The sequence below is a fragment of the Pinus tabuliformis genome, chromosome 9 (assembly GCF_031772625.1).
Source record: "Pinus tabuliformis cultivar Carrire ecotype Pingquan chromosome 9, CPIR1, whole genome shotgun sequence".
In the NCBI taxonomy this organism is placed as follows: domain Eukaryota; kingdom Viridiplantae; phylum Streptophyta; class Pinopsida; order Pinales; family Pinaceae; genus Pinus; species Pinus tabuliformis.
Genome location: NC_142307.1, coordinates 822291390 through 822313813, shown reverse-complemented (window position 1 = coordinate 822313813; position 22424 = coordinate 822291390). Strand labels below are relative to the sequence as shown.

At 38.7% G+C, this 22424-nt stretch overlaps 1 protein-coding gene across 1 annotated transcript in view; it reads right to left on the bottom strand.

Moving 5' to 3' along the window:
* The window catches only part of LOC149151318 (uncharacterized), a 423245-nt gene that overhangs the window by 306347 nt on the left and 94474 nt on the right, over positions 1-22424 (bottom strand). The window contains 1 exon segment of the mRNA XM_089438966.1: positions 19268-19339. Within this exon segment, the coding sequence (XP_089295092.1) occupies positions 19268-19339 (72 nt within the window).

Sequence of the window (22424 nt, the reverse complement as noted above, 5' to 3'; positions counted from 1 at the left end):
AGAGCGTGGCAACAGGGAGGGAGGCGGTGGTTGCATGCGGGAGGGCGGCCACCGCCAAGCCCGTGGATAAAACCGGAATTGTGAACCGAGTACGGGGGGCAGAAACGGAGGAGAAGCCAGAGGAGGAGTTCAGCAGTGAAGCCAGAGAAGGAATTCAGCAGGGAGAGAGGTCTGACATTGGAAGAGCTTTAATCCGACTGAGGTTCTGGGCACGCGGGACAGTGGGCTTCTGTGAGAAGCTTGCTGGATTGAGCAGCCAGCCTCTGCTCAATCAGGTTGGGTGGAATTGGTCTCCCTGGGTAATTGGAGCAAACAGCAACAGTATCGTCAACTTCACGGGATCAGCTAGCAGTTCAGGTAAGTACAAATTAAATTTTTATGCTTCCTGCTTTCAAGTTTATGAGTATTACACTCAATTCCATAATTCCTTCTCAGCATCCAATCTATTCGCAAACAACCGATTTGCAAGTGATAAGAGATGCATTTGTCAAAAAGACGAATTCAAGTTTTGATACATTTAAAAGAAAAGGACTTTTGTTAAGCATTTGGAGCTCTCTAAGATGCCATAACAAATGGGTTTGAGATTTCTCAAACACTCATCAGAACAAGTTGATGCATCCATTTGATACTAGGTTGCACAAAACAGGGAAACGCGTACGAGTTTTTGACGGGCACGGGTACGAAACGTGACCCCCCAAAATTTTGGAAACGGGGAAACGCAATATATATATATATATATATATTAGGACATTTAAGAAATATGTGCAATCATAAAGCATATATGATACATTCTAATTTATTACATTATGATTAAATCGTCAATTGTCAATGCATAAACTATAGGTCTCTAAATTTACATCACATTTACTCATGAATGATCACATAATGAAAATAGCAATATCCAAAATCAACCACGAGAAATTTCTAATTTCTTGTCTCGTGCTTGATTGGGAGTCTCCTCCTACATAGTCGAACGACCTTAGTTCTCTTGATTAAATACAATTTCCATACCCTAGTTCCCTATGTGCTCTCGATCATTGGGAGTCTCCCCTGCATAGAGGGCTTGGTTCTCTTGATTAAATACAAATTCCATACCCTAGTACATGACAAAACCCAATGGAAAAATTGCAATCCCCCCAATCCTGAAATCTTGAAAAACAAATAAATTTGCTAGATTTTGAGTGAGATCTAAAATTCTACTTTCTCCATATGAAATCCAATGAGGGCAAAACCACTCTCAAACATCCTGAGCCATTTCATGGTAATGTTAAAAATATTAGAATATATCTCTATATCTCTATTTAGTAATGCTCAGTCTTTTAGATGTTTCTATTCTTATTCTTTTAGCAGTTTCTTAGATGAAACTGTTTGTTCGATATTCTACATAGAAACCTGATGTTTCTATTCTTGTAAATATCTTTGTATTATCATTGAGCTGTTTGCTCCATGTGAATTAATTCATTGAACATTCTTTTATGGTATCAGAGCAAGGTTAAGAGATTCTTCTTGAAACAGTAATTCTATCTGCATCGTAATCTCTTGAGTCCTTTCTAAGGTCGAGCCCTCTGTAAGCCAGGCAGCCTTCACTGAGTCTTAGCCTCGGCTTTGCTCGCTGTGATAAAAGCTTACAGTCGTCCATCTCGATACAGAAATGGATTCTTCCCTTGCATGATCTTTTTATTAAGAAAATAACTTTGGGGCGGTGACTGTTTTCATGGGAGCGGAATTTTTTTTTGGCTGACCAGTTTTGCTTGGAATTGTGAATCCGGCTATCTTCGTCTTCGCCTGGCGGCTACTCGACCACAACGTGGAATTCCTCAGCAATCGTGATCCAGGTGTCTTCCCTCAAAACTCATTTTTTTTTGAAAGTCAGAGTCGTGGTTTGAAAATTCGATCTGCAGGCAAAATCGTGGTTTCAAAATCGTGGTTTTTATTTCAACTCTGTCAAAATCCCGTGGTTTTTATTTCAACTCTGTCAAAATCCCGTGGATGGAAATGCACCCTATTTTTTGATGTCCGCTATGCTATGAGATAAGAGGAGGATATCACTACAGGCGTCTTGATATTTCAATCCCGTGGATAGATATTTGAAACCCGTGGTTAATATATATTTTTTTGAAACCCGTGGATATATTCTGCCGACCCGTGAATACATATTTGAAAACTGTGGTTCATTCCGTGGATACATTTGAAACCTGTTATATATATTTCAAAAATCCGTGGATACAAATCTCGCAGGTGGTTAATATATATTTCTTGAAACCCGTGGATATATACTGCAGACCCGTGGATACTTGAAAACCGTGGTTCATTCCGTGGATACATTTGAAACCCGTTATATATATTTCCAAATCCGTGGATACAAAACTCGAACCTGCGACCTTTCGCGTTATCAGCACCTGTGTATCTTTCAAACACGTATATACCTGAGACGTATATACCTGAGACGTGACGTGAAGCTCACGTGGGCCAATACATCCGTGGTGTTTGCCGGAAGCATAGATCGTATTTGTTTCAGATCTGCGTATTTGTTTTGTGGGCCAATGTATCCGTGGTATTTGCCAGCAGTGTAAACGTGAAACTGAGACAGCATATGTGGGTCCGTATTTCAAATTTTGTATTTGCTGTATGTATGGTTCTGGTTGCCGGCAGTGGGTTACCAATCAGCGGAATTTTTTTTCTCTTGTGATCCTGACAGTCTTCATTACAAACTCAGACCTGTGACATCTGTTTATTGCATCAGTATACTCTTATGGTAGACCGGCATTTTCTTGTGGCAAACTGTATTATCAGAACTGTATTAGCAGTATTACTATTGTTTTAGACAGCTGAAAGTCCGTTCTTTAAATTTTCACCAGCATAAGCAGTCAGCTACATTGTTCTTGTGTGTCATACTTTTGTATTCTCTTTGTGAAAATGGCCACACTTACCAATCTGATGTTAGAAGGAAATCAACGGTTTAATGGCAGCAACTATAACATTTGGAAACAAAGACTGCTGACCATTTTTGAGTACAGGCGTCTTGATCAACTCATTTTGGGCAAAGAGCTTCGTCCAGGTACAGCCGGGACCGATCAAGATAAATTTGATGATCGAAATCGAGAGGCTGTTATGCTTCTCAAGCTCTCTGTAGCTGATGATCAGTTACCACAGATCCCTTCTGGCAAGACAGCTGCTGAAATCTGGCAACAGTTGAAAGAATTGCATGAGACATCTGATAAAAGCAGAGCTTTTTTTCTCAAAAATCAGTTGTTCTCCATCATGATGGATGAACATATGTCTTTACAGGAACATCTCAACAAAATTAAAGACATTCGAGATCAGCTCGACGCCATTGGTCGGACCATGGAGGAAGAAGATATGGTAGTCATTACCCTGAAGAGTCTACCAAAATCTTATGAACACTTCATTGAAACACTCAACATTACAACCACAAATGTTGATCTGAAGTTTTCAGATTTATGTACCAAACTTCTGCAGCAAGATAGGTGGAAACAGCAGTTTGGTAGTGGTACTTCATCAGTGCCCTTGGAAAATGCATTTGCTGCAAAATATCAGTCCTCTCAGTCTTTTCAGCAGAGAGGATCATCTCAGTCTTTTGATCCTAACAAGAAGAAAAGTGTACAGTGTAATTACTGTCACAAGTTCGGTCACATGAAGAAAGACTGCAGGCAGAGGATTGCTGCTGAACAAAAGAAACAGGGAGGGTCACATCAGACAGCGAATGTTGCAGAACATTCCGAGCAGACAGATTCTGCCTTTTACGCCTTTATGGCTAAAAGGTCTTCAGAACATGTTCCTTCCTCTGCATGGTACATTGATTCTGGTGCATCACGCCACTTCTCTCACAGGCGTGACTGGTTTATTGACTTTTCACCTTTCAGTGATTCAGTTGTATTTGGTGGAGGTGAAAAGTACACTGTTGCTGGCAGGGGTACAGTTCAAATTCAGTCTGGTGGACGCACGCTCATATTTCTAAATGTATACTATGTTCCTGGTATGGAGATTAATCTGCTCTCTGTCAGTCAGATTATGAGGAATTCTCCTCAGCTTGATGTTATGTTCAGTGCACACAAGTGCTCCATCATTGACAGGGAGACCAGTCTGACAGTTGCTACTGGCCTCGAGGACCATGGTCTATACAGGCTACTTGACACCGGTGACTTTCCAAAAGTGGCACTAGCAGCTCGTGTCTCTCCCATCAGTACTCTATGGCATCAGCGATATGGGCATCTCAATATGCAGTATCTCTCTCAGCTCTCTCGGGAGGGACTTGTGTCAGGATTACCTGATATTCAGACTCAGCAGTTGGGGGTATGCAGCGCCTGTCAAGCGGGAAAGCAACATCGGTCGTCATTCAAAAATGGAGAATCTTGGCGCGCATCCCAGGTACTTCAGTTACTTCATGCTGATATTTGTGGTCCTATGAATACAGCTTCTATAACTGCTTGCAAATACTTTTTACTTATTGTAGATGACTTCAGTCGAAAGATGTGGGTGTATTTTTTAAAAAATAAATCTGATGCTCTTAGTACCTTTCAAAAGTTTAAAACTTTAGTTGAAAAAGAATCTGGTTGTAATATCATGACCCTTAGGACCGACAATGGGGGGGAATTTTGTTCCTCAGCTTTTGCCAACTTCTGTGATATTCATGGCATCAAACGTCAATTCACCACACCTTACACTCCCCAGCAGAACAGTGTTGTCGAGCGTCGCAATCGCACGGTTGTTGAAATGGCTCGTTCCATGTTACAACACCGGAGTGTTCCAAACAAATTCTGGGCTGAAGCAGTATTTACTGTTGTTTACCTTCTTAACCGATCCCCTACTCAGGCTGTTAAAGGGAAGACTCCTGAAGAAGTGTGGTCTGGTCGTAAGCCTAAGATCAGTCATCTCAAAGTTTTTGGCTCAGTTGCATATGTTTGGATTCCATCTGCTAAGCGATCTAAGTTGGATTCCAAAAGTCAGAAACTCATGATGACAGGATACAGTGATCATCACAAGGCTTATAGGCTGATAGATATAGCCACTGGTCGACTTAGCTTCAGTCGAGATGTAGTATTCGATGAAGACAGAGGATTCTTTCAGTCTTCTTCTTCTGAGCAGCGTTCTGAGGATCCGCCTCACAGTGTTCTTCTTCCAGTCAGTCCATCTGATGGGAGGGATGATGTAGCATCAAGATTTGATACTACTCTATCTGAGCTTCCTCCAGAAGCTAATCCCCCTCCTGCTGTCCCTATTGCTCTTGAGCCTGCTTCTCTTCCTCCTGATATTGGTCCCTCTAATCCTGATATTGGTTCTTCTTCTCTTCGGCCAAAATGGTGGGCTAAAACCATAGGTGATCTCCGGGATGATGAGCTCCTTGAAGGTAGAACTTCTAGGCATAAGAACAGACAACAGTCTACAGTCAATTTTGCTCTTATGGCTAACCTTCACAGTACTTTTGAGCCTCAAACATATTCAGAAGCTAAGGGTATATCTGAGTGGGAACAGGCTATGGAAGCAGAATTTCAGAGTCTTCAGAAGAATCACACATGGGCTCTTTCTGATCTTCCCGCAGACAAAAAACCCATAGGCTGCAAATGGGTGTATAAAGTCAAATACAAAGCTGATGGAACCTTAGACAAGTATAAAGCTCGGCTTGTGGCTCGAGGATTTTCACAGCAGGAAGGCATCGACTATGAGGAGACTTTTGCTCCTACAGCCAAGATGAGTACTATCAGGCTTGTGCTTGCCCTAGCAGCTCAGTTCAATTGGAAAGTTCATCAGATGGATGTAAAAAGTGCTTTCCTAAATGGTGATCTCCAAGAAGAAGTCTACATGACGCAGCCTCCAGGATTCAAGGTTGCTGGTCAAGAACAGAAAGTGTGTCGGTTAGTTAAAGCAATCTATGGATTGAAACAAGCTCCTCGGGCTTGGTACATAAAAATTGATCAGTATCTGACAAATCAAGGTTTTCAGAGGAGTCCATCTGATGCAAACTTGTATATCAAGCATACTGATGATGATATCTTGTTTGTAGTTGTCTATGTGGATGATCTTATCATTACTGGCAGCTCTGCACATTTGATCCATGGGATCAAACAAGATCTATGCAGAACTTTTGAGATGACAGACTTGGGACTTCTTCATTACTGTCTGGGGGTTGAAGTGTGGCAGACTGAAAATCAGATCTTTCTTTCTCAGTCCAAGTATGCCAAAAATCTTGTGGAAAGGTTCAGAATGCAGGATTGCAAACCGGCCACGACTCCTATGGAACCAGGGCTCAAACTTTCAGCACAGTCATCCTCTCCTCTTGTGGATGAAACTCTATTCAGGCAATTAGTGGGCAGTCTCATCTATCTTACTGCTACCAGACCTGACATCAGTTTTGCAGTAAGCTACATTTCTCGCTTTATGTCAGCTCCTAAAGCTGATCATTGGATAGCAGCAAAGCGGGTGCTACGATATGTGCGTGGTACTTCTGATTATGGCCTCTTATATACTCACAGCTCCACTTCTATTCTCAGTGGCTACACTGACTCTGACTGGGCCGGTTCGGTTGATGACCGTAAATCTACAGCTGGGTATGTGTTTAGTCTAGGATCTGGAGCTGTTACTTGGACTAGTAAGAAGCAACAGGTTGTGGCTCTCTCCTCAACAGAAGCAGAGTATCGGGGAGCAGTTAAGGCCGCCTGTGAGGCAGTTTGGCTTCGTCGTATGCTTGCAGATATGCATGTTTTTCAGACAGGGCCTACTTCTTTGTTTTGTGATAATCAGGGAGTGCTCAAACTTGCCAAGAATCCTGTCTTTCATGAACGAACAAAGCATGTGGAAACTCACTGCCACTACATTCGACAGCTGGTTGAAGACGGCTCAGTTCAGTTGCACTATGTTCCCACCACAGAGCAGCCCGCCGATATTTTTACCAAGCCTCTTGGTCCTGATAAATTTGTAAAATTTCGCGGGTCTATTGGTGTTGTAAATAGATTGAGCATTAAGGGAGGGTATTAGAATATATCTCTATATCTCTATTTAGTAATGCTCAGTCTTTTAGATGTTTCTATTCTTATTCTTTTAGTAGTTTCTTAGATGAAACTGTTTGTTCGATATTCTACATAGAAACCTGATGTTTCTATTCTTGTAAATATCTTTGTATTATCATTGAACTGTTTGCTCCATGTGAATTAATTCATTGAACATTCTTTTAAAAAATTTAAGTTAAGAATTTAACATTACCATGAACTACATATCAACACTAGGGCCAGAGGCTTGAACATTAGAGTGCCCCACTGAAAAAATCCTCCATTTTATAACTTGAGAGGCATCTAGAAGCATCCAGAAGATATTTTAGTCGCCCAATAAAAAATTAGAAGCGAAAAAATTTTAAAAAATACAAAAAAAGTCAAGTTAGAAGAGGAATGTTTCCTCCTCGAGAAACGGGCCAGTACGGTCGGAAACAAGTTTCCAGGCCGTACAGTACGAGTTTCCTCGTTTCCGTTTCGTTTCCAGCTAGAAACGCACCCTTCTCCAACGTTTCCTGCAACTTAGATTTGATATTTACCATTATCAAGCAAAAGCAATTCAGAAATTTCCAAAAAGAAAATGTAAAATCCCTTTTTTTGAACAAATTTCACCAGACAGATTAATCACTAAAATACCCAGAGTTTTCTTTTTCAAGGTCCTTCCTAATTTGTCTTATTACCAACCAAAGTAGGTAACCCCATAGCAGAAAAATTATCTCCTACATTTGACAGCCAGCAGCCCCTGATATTCACCTAAGTTGCACTGAAATGGATACGGGAATGGATATGAATACGAGGTTTGAAACGGATATCGCAAATTTTCAAAAAATCTGGATACAATACGGCAAGGAAACAGCGCACACACACACATATATATGTATATATATATATATAGATTATAGCAAAATAAGTATTTCATATTATCATTCATCTTTTAGAATCTTGATTCTATATCTAAAAATACATAATCATCATCATAAATTCAACATAAACAAATCATCATCATCAATTCAGCATAAACATTGTCATCATCATTAGTATTATTATAACATTTATGATTCAACATATCATCAAGTTTCCCAGTTTCTATTTCCAAATTCAATCAACGTGACAACATCATCACCAAAATTAATAATGCACACTACATAGTACAAAGTACAAAATGAACTATGACTAGCAGTCTACTATGATACTATCATATGGCATATTATGGTATTCAATGTTCATTGTTCAAAAATCTAAAACATCATCATAAATGATAAATTACATTTACATATCATCAAATATGTCTTCATCCATGTCCTCTCCAGGAGTGGAAGCATTGTTGCCATGTCCACTTGAAGATCCAACTATTGGTGCCTCCTCATCAAGCAAAGTCATATGAGACATGGCATTCGATGTCATGTCCAAGTCGGGCAACTCTGGTTCCACATCCCATAGTTTGGTCAGCCCAAATTTGTATTCGTCATTCTTGTGTGACAGAACGCAAAGGTTCAAATGAACATACACTAGTTCCTCAGCTTTCTTGGAGCCCAATCTATTTCGCTTCACTGAATGGATGGAGCCATATGTACTCTAGTTCCCTTCTGCTGAAGACGAACTAGCAACCTGTGACAAGATCTTGATGGCCAATTTTTGGATATGTGGAAGTTCCCGACCAGAGTAATTCCACTAATCAATTGGAATTAATTTGGTCTTGTCCCGCATAGAATTAATATCAGCACTCAAACCCTCTGATACCACAAAATGAACAAACTCTGAACGAATCTGAATCCCAAATTCAAGATCTACAAATAACTTTCTAAAAGCCTTCTTAAATCCTTGTGAGACTTCTAGGTCTTTGTTTGGTGTGGTTCTTTCTGGATCACTTAGCAACTTATGCAGAATAATATTTTAAATTCACTGCATAAGCCAAAAGGTGCAATGAGGTGGTCATCTTGTTCCACCTCTTGGTTAATATATCTTTTACTTCTCTATAAAGGACTTCATCTGGGTCATTCTCCTTGGCATGTATAACCACCCTTATCTTCTCTATCATGGAGTCAATGCCCTCATACACCTCTCCCAAATTAGACATATTTGTGTCAAACATGCGGAGCAAATCCACAATTGGCTTAGTAAATGCCAAGAGGTACTCCACCCTATCCCACCATTCATCATCAACAACCAACCTTTTCACTGCTTGTGCTCTTTCAGATTGGGATTGCCTCTATTGATTCCAAAGAGAACTGCATACCATTGATTGTAATGCTTCTTTCACCTGCATAAGCCTTGTTAACACTATGATGTGAAAAGAAAAACGAGTCTCGACAACCTGCAAGTGCCAATGTTTCAATAAATTAAAAATCATAATTGATTGAATACCTATTATGATTCATGAATCATGACATTTGAGAATCCAATTTACATATTTGAATTTAGAGTCATAGAAATTAGAATTTATGAAATAAACTTTAAAGTTTAGGTACCTTAAGGAGCTCTAACTTCACAAATTACTTGTAGATGCCTTGGGACATGTGGTGATTTGTGATGAAGGCTTGAATTTCGTTTGCCTCTTCAAAATAACACGAATCAACTCAATTTGCTTCCCCATCTTGCTCAATATGAGGTTCAATGAATGTACAACACAAGGGGTCCAAAAGATGTGTTGATATTTGCTTTCAATAGTTAGGCCTGCTTCTCTACACATCGTTGCATTGTCAGCAATTACTTGGACAACATTTTTTGGCCCCACCAATTAAATTGCTTCAATCAAGATGTCAACAATGAATTGGGAATATTTCCACTGCCCCTCACAATTCACTGCCTTGAAAAACATTGCCCCCTTAGAGCTCTGAGCAATCACATTAATCAAAGGCCTATTCCTTTGATCTTTCCATCCATCAAAAATGATGGACACCCCTAAAATGTGCCATGAATTACAAATGGAGCTTAATTTAGCCTCCAAATCTAACTTCTCAACACTCAACAATGTAGTGTGAACCTTCTCATATCCAAGGCTCTTGTACCCTTTTGGGGCTTCATTCACTGTTTTGATCATCTTTTCCCAATAAAGAGATTGCACAAGGTTAAAGGGAAGGCTAATTGCATAAATGCATTAACATATAGTTGCAATTGCCTTCTCTCGAGCATCATTAATAAAAATCTTTTCAAGCGGTCCCAAATTAGACCGCTTTGAACTAGGGTTACCAATTCCATAAAAGTAAAGTGGCAGCTTTGAAGAAGATGCTCTGAACCTTGTTGGTGGTTTGAATTGAGAGGCAGGATTTGGCTCATTTGCTTTAGCATCTGCCTCGTCTTGTTCTTTCTGATATTTTGCAAGTTTTTCCTTGCTTAAACCTTTTCCCTTTGTCCCATTCTCTTTAGGTGGGCCAGTGCATATTCAAATCCCATTGCCTCTTAACACAAGTAAATGTGCTTTAACCCGGGTGTATGATCCCTTAAACTCCTTTTGACACTCACTGCAAATCCATACCAATGATCCCCCTCTCTGGATCTTCCCTACAACAGTTACATATTTCCAAAGTGGTGACTTTGGATCAACTATAGAAGCAGATTCAATTACTTCTTCCTCATTACCAATGGATGAACTTGTAGTTGCCATGATGATGATGTAAATGGAAACTGCAAAATAAAATTGACAAATATGTATTTCAAAAGAAGCCTTGAAGAAGAACAATCATAACACATTAAAGAAAGTATTAAACAAACTTATATGAGCAACTGCTCTTCAACACATTACAAACTATAAGCTAACAATCCATCCTATTTATATTCTTATGCCAAAGTTTGAAACTCCTAAATTCTAGAAAATTTATAAGCCTCAACTAATAAAAACAAAAGTTAAATAACCTACCAGTTATCACTCTTTCATTTTCTTAGATAATAGAGACAAGTAAGCTAGATCAATTACAAGCATTCTAATATGTCATTAGATGTAGGTTTCTAAAACCATGGGTCTTTATAGATTGTTAATAACTTTTTGCATTGTAGTTTGCAAATTGTTTTCTTATATGAGATTATCGTGATGCTTGTTTGTCAATATTTTCACTTTTGTTAACTTTGTCTTTTGTTGTTGTTCAAATCTGTCTTGAGATTGGTTGTGGGAGTTATTTCACAAACAAAGATGATGGTTTTGTGACTTTGCATATAATATTTTAAATAGTTGTTTGTGACATCTAAATTTTAAATAATTTTTTGACACATTCTAAGTTTTCAACTTCATATTATTTTTTCAAAAGTTCTTATATTCCGTTCCAAATTTTGAATTTTGTAGTTTGTCCAAACTTGTGATACCTTAATGATTTTGTCACTGTGGTTTGAAGAATTATTGACTAAGTAGTGGGATCAATTTTGTTGCCTTGACTAGGTGGAATCCCTAGAACAATGAACTGTGGCAATACTGAGAAATTCGGGGATTAACATAACAGTGGGAGTGGAAGAGCAAATTATGCCAGACCCTCAATAAGGCATATATCCATTAAATGCCTATTGGAGAACATTTCATCACAATAAGGCTCATGGATTAGAATTCATGATGCACATGGTTAGTTTCATCAAGAATCTAGCAGGGTAATAGTTTGAAATACATATTTGTTTAAATACCTCTAGGCTCTACCGCTCTTGTCGGTCTCCTCTCGAATTTCCAACTCCAAGTGGTGAACCATGATGATAGACACTGGACAACAGACAGTCCCAACTCCCAAGTCAACTTGTTACTCAGTGTTGGCTCCTCCAACTCCAAACGGTGGTGAGGGTGGGCAGTCCCTTAACTCAAGCAACGATGGCGCAGGCTCAAAATGATATAACGTTGAATCGTTAAAAAGAAATAGGTTAAGAAGGACCTGCCAAAAAACTTTAAAAGCGAAAGAACCGAAACGAAAACACTAAAATCTGTTCCCGACAGTCATTTTCATGTGATCCATTTCCATAAATCGTGATACGTATCTACTTTCTCCTAATCCGTTTCTAGAAATCATGATACGTATCTAGTTTTTCCAGAAACAGATCAATTTTTCAAAAAACCTCGTTGAAACATTTAGATCTTTTACTAGTCGTTTCTGAAATAGTGAAACGGCACTGAAACGTATCAAGCCCATATCAAATAAGTTTCGTACTTGTTTCAAGATCTGAAAAACACAACGACATTTCTGGGAGATGGGAGCAGCATTTTCGGTATCCTAGATATTTACATTCTCATGATATGCCATGTGCCTCTGCCATTTTCATCAGCCACATACCTCTCACCATCTGGCATTTCCCCTTGAATGAAGGTGAGTTGTTATTCAAAAGGTACTTTGGTCATTTTCCAATCGGGTACTTATACTTGTTTGTTTTAGGCATTTAATATGGATAAAGAGGTGATCTAGGAGATTGATCGATCTTGACTATAAATTTGTTCTCTTACCTTACCAGGGCAGTCAATCTTTATTCCTACTCCAGTGGGACCTCCCTTGATGCCTAAGGGTTATAGAAGGGGCACTACTTGGAAAACCCTGATTGAAATAGCATTTTCATGTTCCCCTACACCATACTTGACACTTTCCATCTCACACTACAAACCCCTTATATACCATCTCCATTCTTCGGTTCTAAATTTTCAATGGTTCATTGGGATTCGCCACACACTTATCTACATCCTTGAGTAGGGCCAAGAAACATTGTCTTAGAAGTTGATGCAACTAAAAGAATGGAAAATCATATTATGGCCACAATGAAAGAAAAGGAAGAAAATCAAAATGCAAAAGATGGTTGGGACATAAGTTAGCACATGGGCAAAAACCTAGCTTGAGCTCTACTCTCCTCATTAGCCATCACCTGATTCCTAAGCACTTGATACTCCATTTCATCAAAAGGAACCCTTGCATGTTCCAACCCTGATGATTGATAAACTATCTCATCTTAAGGGGTAAAGTTAAATGTTGCATCATAAAGAGCATGCTCTAACGCTTGAACCATGCACCCAAGATAAAAAGCATTATTAAAAAAAAGTAAAAGGTGCACTAGAGGGGTGGAAAAACTAGGCCGAGCAGGGTAACTCATGCCTCTACGATTGCTCCCTCCATTACATCTATACACTCGGGATGTGAACTCCCATTAGTTGATCCCTTGGACCATAACACTTGGCCACGAAGCATTTTCCCTCTCCATTGCCACTCATTTAAAATAGCACCTATTGATTGAGGGGTTGTCCTTGGAAATGACACGTCCCCATAGGGGATGGAAACACCTAATAAAGTTGACTATAGACACCTCTATCAGCGTAGGGAACACTTTCAAGGGACTTGGTCTAGTTAGATATCTGAAGGTGATCCAAGTTTGAAGTATTAATATGCTCTTAACATCCAAGTTTGGTCCACTTAGATGCTCATATGATCTTAGTGTTCTAAAAATTCCTTAAATTGTAGCACCTGGAGTTTATTCTTCTAACTAATTAGCAGTTTATTTTTTTTACGACAAATAACAAATAAATCACACTGCAATTCTTCACAATAAAAAATATGTTGCGGAAGTAAAGGATCGAAGGGTGTGAAGGAGGAAGAAAATGTGGCCCTAAAATCGAAAGGGAAGGCAAAAGGTCCCAGTCAGGGACAAGGCTTGCAGGGAAGAGAGAAAAAGAAGGACCTGTCAAAGGTCAAATGCTTCAGGTGTGGTAAGTTCGGCCACTACAGCACTCAGTGTCCTCGAAGGAAGAAGGACAAGAAAGAGAAGCAGGAGCAGGCAACAGCTTCGGCAAAGATAGATCAACTATCCTCCAGGTTGGAGGAGCAATTCGCTTTGTATGCAGCTATACCTCCAGGAGAGAGGTGGGGAGACATCAAGTTCTAGACTCCAGAATTGCGCAAAGTTGGGTAAGGTCCATAGAGGAGCAACAGTTGCAGTTTACTCCTCACATGGAGCATTACCCTTGCTAAAAGGGCCCATAGTATTGAGTAGCAAGAGGATCAATGTCAATTGGTGCAGTCAGTTCTAGATAGATAGTTGCAGACTAGTTGTAGTCAAATGTTGAGGAGCACAAAGCAGTGTTGATAGCAGTGCAAGAGGCACAGTGCAGAGTCAACAGCAATGCAAATTTCCTAGTGGACAGTGCAGAGGTTAGTAGTAGTCAAAGACTTAGGAGACAGTTGCAGCATGTGATCACAGTTGATTCAGTGTTTTGGATACTTCTCAATTGCAGTAGTTGCAAAGCAACAACAACAGTGAGAGAGAGTGTTAGTTGGATTGTAATGCAGATGCAGAGTTGGCAGCGGTACAGGTTGTACAAAGTAGTGTCAGTTGTAGCACAGATGCAGCATGGTTCAGATACAGCGAGTAGTAGATGAACCATAGTTAGCGCAATGATTGATGGACAATGGCAGGCAGCTACAGCTGTCAAACATCAGCAGTGTGTATGGGAGGATGATGTAGGGACAAGGTGTTGTCGCAGTGGAAAACTAGTACACCTTTCTCGCTAATAGAAAGTGTTAGTTTTTGTAGCATCAGATCGTGTTCTAGTCTCAAACTTTGTGGAGAGGCTAAAACACAGGAGATCTCCAAAACCCAGAAATCGTTTCTGGAAATTCCACATAGAGATAGCTCAATTAAATTGATTGATCAATAATTAAAAAATACCCAAGTCTAACTTAGGGAAATCGATTAATAAATACGAATTAATTGAGAAAGGTGACAATTCACTAGAAACTCACATGGATCGACTTAGAGACGATCTTAGCCATCGATTAAGATTTAATTGTGGTCATTGAAGTCTCAACTTGAGATTATAAGAGAAGTTCGATGGGGTTGATGGAGAATACACTTGGAGAGTGAATTCCCTCGCAAAGTTCGAGTTCCCCAGTTGCAGTGATTTAGCAGATAGAAGTTTGATCTAGAGAGGGGATGCAGAGACAGTGAGGAGCAGAGATGTGGGTCCAAAGGAATTTTTCTAGTTCCAAAGAGTCAGCTACAGGAGAGTCGAGTTTCCTCAATGGGGCTACACAAGGCCTGCGCAAGAGCTTCAAAGGTAGAGTTCGATTTAGCTAGACAGAGGGTCGATTTAGTTGTTGGAGGCCGGGAGAATTTCCCGAGGAGCTAGCGAGTCATTCTCAGAGGCTGAGTTGGGAAGAAGACTTGATTCGAGCAGCTTCCGGGCACAGCATGAGAGGGTCTGCATAGCATTAGCACAGAAGCTGACGCAGGGGTTCGAGCAGCCCATTTTGAGTCAGTTTAGGAGCTAGGATCAGTGTCGAGTGAGGCAATATTTGTCTCACTAATTTTGTGGCAAGTTTATGTTGTAGAGGATTGCCAGTTTAGGCATCTAGTTGTACTCAGAATTTTACTGCTGCATAATAATAAAAACCCTCGGCTATTGCACGGTTTTCCCACATTGGTTTTTTCTAGGGACAATTGTCCAAAAATAATTGTCATTTTTGTGTATGCTAGCATTTTCTCAATTTCTAGCATTTCATTTTCCGCAGCATTTTTATGGTGAAAAATTGCAGTGTAATTTATTTGATATTTGCCATAGCAAATAAACTGCATAATTAATTTATAGTTAGAAGAATAAATTTCCAGTTGTTGCAATTAGACTTTTAAATTTTCACAAATTCACTACCTACAAATTTTGCTACTATGGTTATTTGAACTTTCCTCCACTTGGAACTAGAAATCAAACCCTACTGCTTTTGCAATTCGCATCCCTGGTTGGCCCGCACAGATCTAGAGAAATTGTGCCTAGATCTCCCTCTCAAGTTGCAAAATTTTTCTCCTCTCACTTCTAAGCCTTAGATTCGATCTTCAATGCTCTGATACCATGTGAAAATGCCTTAAATTACAGTAACTGGAGTTTATTCTTCTAATTGGTTAGCAGTTTATTTATTTTACAGCCAATAACAAATAAATCACACTGCAATTCTTCACAAAAAAAATATGTTGCGAAAGTAAAATCAGGGACTGAGAAATAGATGCACACACATAAAAATGACACCAATATTTTTGGACTGAAAAGTCCCTGAAAAACCCCTAAGGGAAAACCAATGCAGCAAAAGAGGGTTTATTTTATCATTATGCAACAGTAAAAATCTTAGTACAGTAATCTAGATGTCAAACTAGCGATCCTCCAAAAATAATCTGGCAAAAATAATATGGAGAAAAATTCTCCCTCTACAGACAAACTCGGCCTCCCTCTAGCCAGCTCGTTCTCTCTCCCTAACAACACGGCCTACCTGGAACTCGCACTATTGGCCTGGGAAATTCGTATTTCCTGCAATTCGACTCCAATTGAGCTGTCCAGCCTCCCTTTGCCTTTGGAGATGACTCACTCTACATTTTGGGTGATCTCTCGACCTCCCGCAACTGAAACGACTCCCTTTCCAACACTCGCACTGGGTTTGGATCATTGCTCGCACTAGCTATTCGGCCTCTCTGCAAAATAATTTCGGCCTCCCTCTTTCTGCCTCTCCAACACTGCAATACTCCAGGGAAACTCCTCTGGAATTCTCTCTGTTGCTCCCTCAATCATTGATGCTCTCTTTCACTGGCTCGCACTCACTTCCTTGTTGAATCTCTGCAACTAGATAGCTCAATCTACCAAGGAACTCGCTCCCCTCTTGTGTCTCTCTCCATTCCATCGACTTGCTCTTATAATCTCTCGTTGGAGCTTCAATGGCCATGATTAAATCCTTAGCGATGACTAAGATCATCTTAAACTCAATCCATGTGAGTCTCTAGAGCATTCTCGATCTTCCTTAATTAATTCTCATTAGTTAACCAATTAGAGTTAGAAAAAATTTAAATGATGGCTAATTAATTTAATTAAAGCATTTCGCAAGCTTATCTAGCGAAACCTTTTCTGGGGGAAATCTCATGTTCCTTAGTCTCTTAGACACAAATCGAGACTAGAACACCTATCTAATGCTACTAAGAACTAACAATTCTATGATGAATGGTTGCTTTCACTAGAGTTTAAATTGGTTTTGTCAGGTGGTCTGTAGCAGCCTAGGCCTTGAGGGCACTCACTCCATAGGTACCGAGGCCTTTTAGAGAGGTTGATGACTCAGCAAATGCAAAATTTCCCACTTGTAGCAGAGCGTTAGGCATTATGATAAATTGAGCAGATGATACATGTCCGAGGGCACCCCAAAAACCCAAGACACTAAACTTATTTGACCCAGAACAAAGGATTCTTGATGATTGCACCACTTGACCCAGCATGCCCCCAAGTTGGCCTTGACACTACCTGATGTGTAGGCTATGATTCAAGACCCAGATGAGGATGGTCTTCATTAGATGACTAGGGATGCCTTGTTGCACCTGATGGAGCCCTAACGTTGGAGAGAGGAGGCTTTGTGTTGACCATTGGAGACCCATGGAGATGACATGGTGACACCCCAGTTGTATTTAGGACCCTTGGGGATGATTTGAAGTAGATTTGAAGTACACTCCTCAAAAGACAAATGATCATGGCAAATAGACACACTTCCAGCCTTCATCTTACCACGACATGACGTTTGGAGCCCACAAAGAGCATCATGTCAACATTTATGAGGCTTATGGCTCACATGTGTGAGAATTTATGGCTTGTCACCCATGGATTGCTTGTCAAACTTGTTTTAGGGGCTTCTTAGGCTAAAATTAATTGAGGTAGACCTCATATAAATATAGATCGCCTCACATTTGTTTCTCATCATCACTTGTGGATTATTTTGACCTCCCTAGAGGATTTTGGCCTAGTTGTTGTGATTTGTATTCTTGTGGAGATGTGGTCTATTGTGAATAACTTTGCTCTTGGAGACCAGCTCTTGTTGTGGAGACGTCACTTTGGGATAATAAAGGACTTGTTCATGGATATCTTGTGAATATTGTTATTGTTGATTATCTTTTTAATCGTTAATGCATGGAATGTTTGTTGCTAGGGTTTCTATGCTCTTGTTAAATTGAGTATGTTTTAATGGAATCTTGGTAAAGTATTGCATGTTTTAAATAAAGAATGTATGGCATCCCTTGAGGATCTTCAAGAAAGCTCCCTCATGATTTTATCCCCTCATAAAGTGATAGTTAGGGTTTTTCTTTCCCTTACTCCATACTAGGGTTTGATATCTCCATAAGTAGGTTTCCCTTAGAGTCCATCACCTAAGGATCAAGCATTGGCATCCACATAGGTGATCACGCATCATTGAAAACCTTTCAAACCTATTTTATCTCTCCCTTCTACATTTTCAGCCCTTCAAGGAAAGCCATTAAGCTAGGGCATAGGATCGAATTCAACTAGGAGAAGTGTGTTGGCTTGTTGTCAAGTCATATACGTGCACTGAGCCTTATTGCATCAAAATCTAGCCCCTTCCATGGTAAATTTTGCCTCAGGGGTGATGTCACAAGCCCCAAGGTAATTTTGCTCTAGGAAAACCCTAAACTAACACTAGGCTTCAACTTAGGGCTTCTTGAAGAATTTTCGTTACCATTGTTGATCATATCAATCCTTAACAAGCATTTTCTTGGTCTTATGCACCTTGGCAAGCCATTATCCCTGATTATTCATTCAAACCCTAGGTAATAAGTGCCTTTGATAAGCTTCTTGAAGTGCACACCTTTCCATGTCTTTGTTGGATTGAGCCTTGTCATCAGTTTGAGTTCCCTTCTTGAGCTTATCCCTTTGTTACCTCTGAGCCATAGACATAGAATACCTATTATGTGAACAATACCAGGGAGCCTTCCTTGTGGTGAAAGTCTACTAAGGAGTAAGAGGTGGTGTATTGTGGTCACAGTGGGCCTCCACCTCAAGTGTTGTCCCTTGGTCTGGCTCTCGTCTTGTGAGCCTTCTCACAAGACCTGCTAGATTTTGAGGCAACATGGCCCATCCCCAACAAAGCTTATTCTCTCAGCAAAGTGATTTTATTTTCCCAAATTTATTTAATTTAGCGTGTTAGGTAACAAAGTAGCGATAACAGCAATGTAGAAAAAGAAGAAATAAAGGTTATGGGTAGAAACTGAGAATGTCAGTGGTCTAAAATAAAATACAAGAAAACAATAGGCAAGCCAAGGCCCAAAACATTGCATAGAAATGATGTATCGGAGTATGATGACTAAAGTTGGATATGGACACAGTAATAATCAATATTTCAATATTTTTCATAATGTATCTGAGTTTGATGCCAATCTATTTAATAATATGGCATCTTGAACGTTGTGCCTTCCTAAACAACATGATGCATCTCACAAACAGAAAGATTTCATATTATAGCTATATTTAAGATATTCACAAGAAACGTTGTAACTGTTAATAGCATTACCTTTGAGTATGATGGATGGAGCTTAATAGCACGACTGCAATCCCTGAGAGATTCTTTCAACATTCCCATTTTCTGTAGAGTCAAATTGCAATTCAACAGGCACAATAACAATCAAAACAAAGGAATGAAAGGAAAGGAAAAAAAATGCAATAAGTTGAATTTTGGCAGTCCATTCTTTAGATAGACGAGCCATGTGAGCATATAAACTTCAAGCAATCAAAATTGATGTTGCATAATGCTTCAAGTACAGTTAATTCCAATCACTTGGCAGGATTACATGGAGACCAGTATTAAACAACTAACACAAAAAGAATATAAAAAGGACATATAACTTACGCAATTTATGTAATAAGATAAGATAAGATTATTTGATTAATGTCCAATGCATGACCACAAAATTAGTCAATGGGACTCCAAACTACAGCTATCATAAGTACATAGTGGGAGTGTGAAAGCAATGCCAAACACTACTCTACTAAAAGCGTGAGAAGAGATAACTAATTTGTTAACAGCCCAAGCGGTGTTGAATATTTGGTGATAGAGTGTACTGTTGAGGAACTCCTTATGTGAAAGTCACCGGTTCAAAACCTTGTAGGTCTAGTTAACTAAAAGAAAACTTATTTGCTAATAGAAATACAGGATATAAAAGAAGTATTGCAGATACTAAACCCTGTTGAGCATAGGGTGTAGATGTCAAGGTGTGCTGGAAATTGGAGCAAGAACCAGAGTAAGGGGATAAAGGAAGAAGATGGCTCCCCATCACAGTCAACTATCACCACATGGCTTGATGTGCTGCAAAGACAGAGATGCAGAAGCAAGCCCAAATGCAAGCACGTAGTAAGTACTAGAGAACAAAACAAGAAATCTCACACGTGGATCACACTCACATGTTTAGATGCTGACAAGAAAAGGGCAGCATAAGAGGTATTACTTTTGAGTTTTCTGTGTGATTTTCTCAGCTAAATAATCGTTGAAAAAAAAAATTATCCTTGAAAAGAAAAGGGTGGAGATGAAACATTTTTACTTCCTCGAAGATGAATTTTTTTCTTGTTGAAAAAAGAGGGAGATTAAACTAAAAATCAATACTAACTTCAATGTGTTATCAACCTTGCACCTTAAAAAAATTACACGGGGTCTTGGATAGACGGTGATTGGGTGCATTGTTAAGGCACTCCTAGGTATTAAGTCACCCATTCAATTCCCCGCCCTATTTCGGGTGTTATTCTTGGACATGACCATGATGTAGCCTCACCACTATCGAACTTACAAAAAAAGAGAACCTTGCACTTTAAAAATGATAAGAAACGAATCATTGCAGTCCTCTTCGAGGGGAAAACATCATTTTACAATGAATACAATGTACAAGAAAATAATTGGTGATTCTAAGACAAAGTCTCTTTAGTATATATAGGAAACACGGAGTACAATTATAATAAAATGGAACCATAAGGGGCTCTAGCCTACATAACAATATAACAATAGAAATGTAATCACTCAATATCTAGGGCTTAAAAAGGGGTTTTAAGGTTAATATGGAGCTTATATACGACTTAACATGCCCTTCCACTTCAAACAAGTGTTGTCCTAAACACTTGACTAACTTCAAGTGATTTTGCAAGAATAAGTCATCTCTTCCACTAGTAGGTTCTTCTATTTGATGATGTATTCCACAATTGTTGGGTTACTTGGCTGCTTAATCCTTGTTTCAAGGATTGTTTCTAATTCTAGTATGATTTTTCCCTTCTTCATTTATCTCTGGTACACTTCCCGTCTACAAATGAATAGCGTGGTCATGATATTAATAAGTTGGAAGACCCTTAGGCATTAATCCAAATACCTTGGGATGATTGTTAACAGCTTTATCGTTGATATGTCCTTACTATCGTAGCTTTTCCTAAACATATAATTATAATTATGAGAATCTGAGGTATACTTTTAGATTTAATATGTATAATTTTGCAAATTCAAGCTCACAAACGGTATAGTTTTTTTGCTATTTTTACCTGCTAGGCAGGTCTTACTGGTACCAAGGTCAAGGAGGGTGGTACTGCTACCTCCTTGTCCTAATGCATGATGTTCTATCAAAATGCGTAATAGTTCTTAGTAAAATGCATGGGTTTTCATAGATCATAATATTACTTTGTAATTTGCCTTGTGTTTTCTAATCTTATTATGGTTTTGGTGGGTCATTGACCTTTCATCATTTTATTTTATCCAGAGTTCTAATTACCAAAATTATTAAGGTATTGAAAACTAAAGAAAGTTAAAATATGCCTAATTATGTTATAAATTTATAAATTTATAATAAATGAGTTTGAAATATTTCTTTTTTTTAAATCACTCCAATTTTTAATATAAATTTAAAATACCTTTTTGAACAATAATCCCAAGTATTATAGTTTCAAAAAAAAACTATAACCTTTAAAATTTTCACAAAAGTAACCACAAAACTATGACTATAGAAGTTTATGAACTCACAAAACTTCAACCTTATAACTTCAATCAATTTTATTTATTTTTATATATATATATATATATATATATATATATATATATATATATATTTAACTCTGTTGTGTGAAGTGGCAATATTTTACTTCATTTAGTATAAAATAAGGTTTTTCTCTGAATCATGAGGTCCTCTATCTAAGGTGGTAATGATTTTGGTTTGTTTCCACCTACAAATTTTCTGTGTTATTCTCCTTTAATTCATGTGACAGTGAGTTACTCTCTTTATTCTCTACCAAGTGATAAACTATTGAGAATAGACCGATGGATGCGATTCTATGTTTCTAGGGTTTTATTAATTTAAAAGACTGCTTATATTAAATATATCTATGAATGTTTTTTAAAAGCAAGTGTCTGTCTGAATTATTACAATGCCATAACCACGTTTTCTCGTTTTCTAATGTTCTGACTTTCATTGTTATTGTGTTTTGACTTATATATATCTATATATATATATTAGATTTCTCTATTATTTGCACCATCAATTCATGAAGTCATAATGTTTATTTAATTTACTTTGCAAAATTTAAATTATTGAACTTCAAACATAATAAAAAAATAATGATTAGATACTACGGAAATTATATAATAAATCTGGGTCCTCGGCCTAGTTTATGGTGGAGCCCAATGATATGAAATAATATTGCTG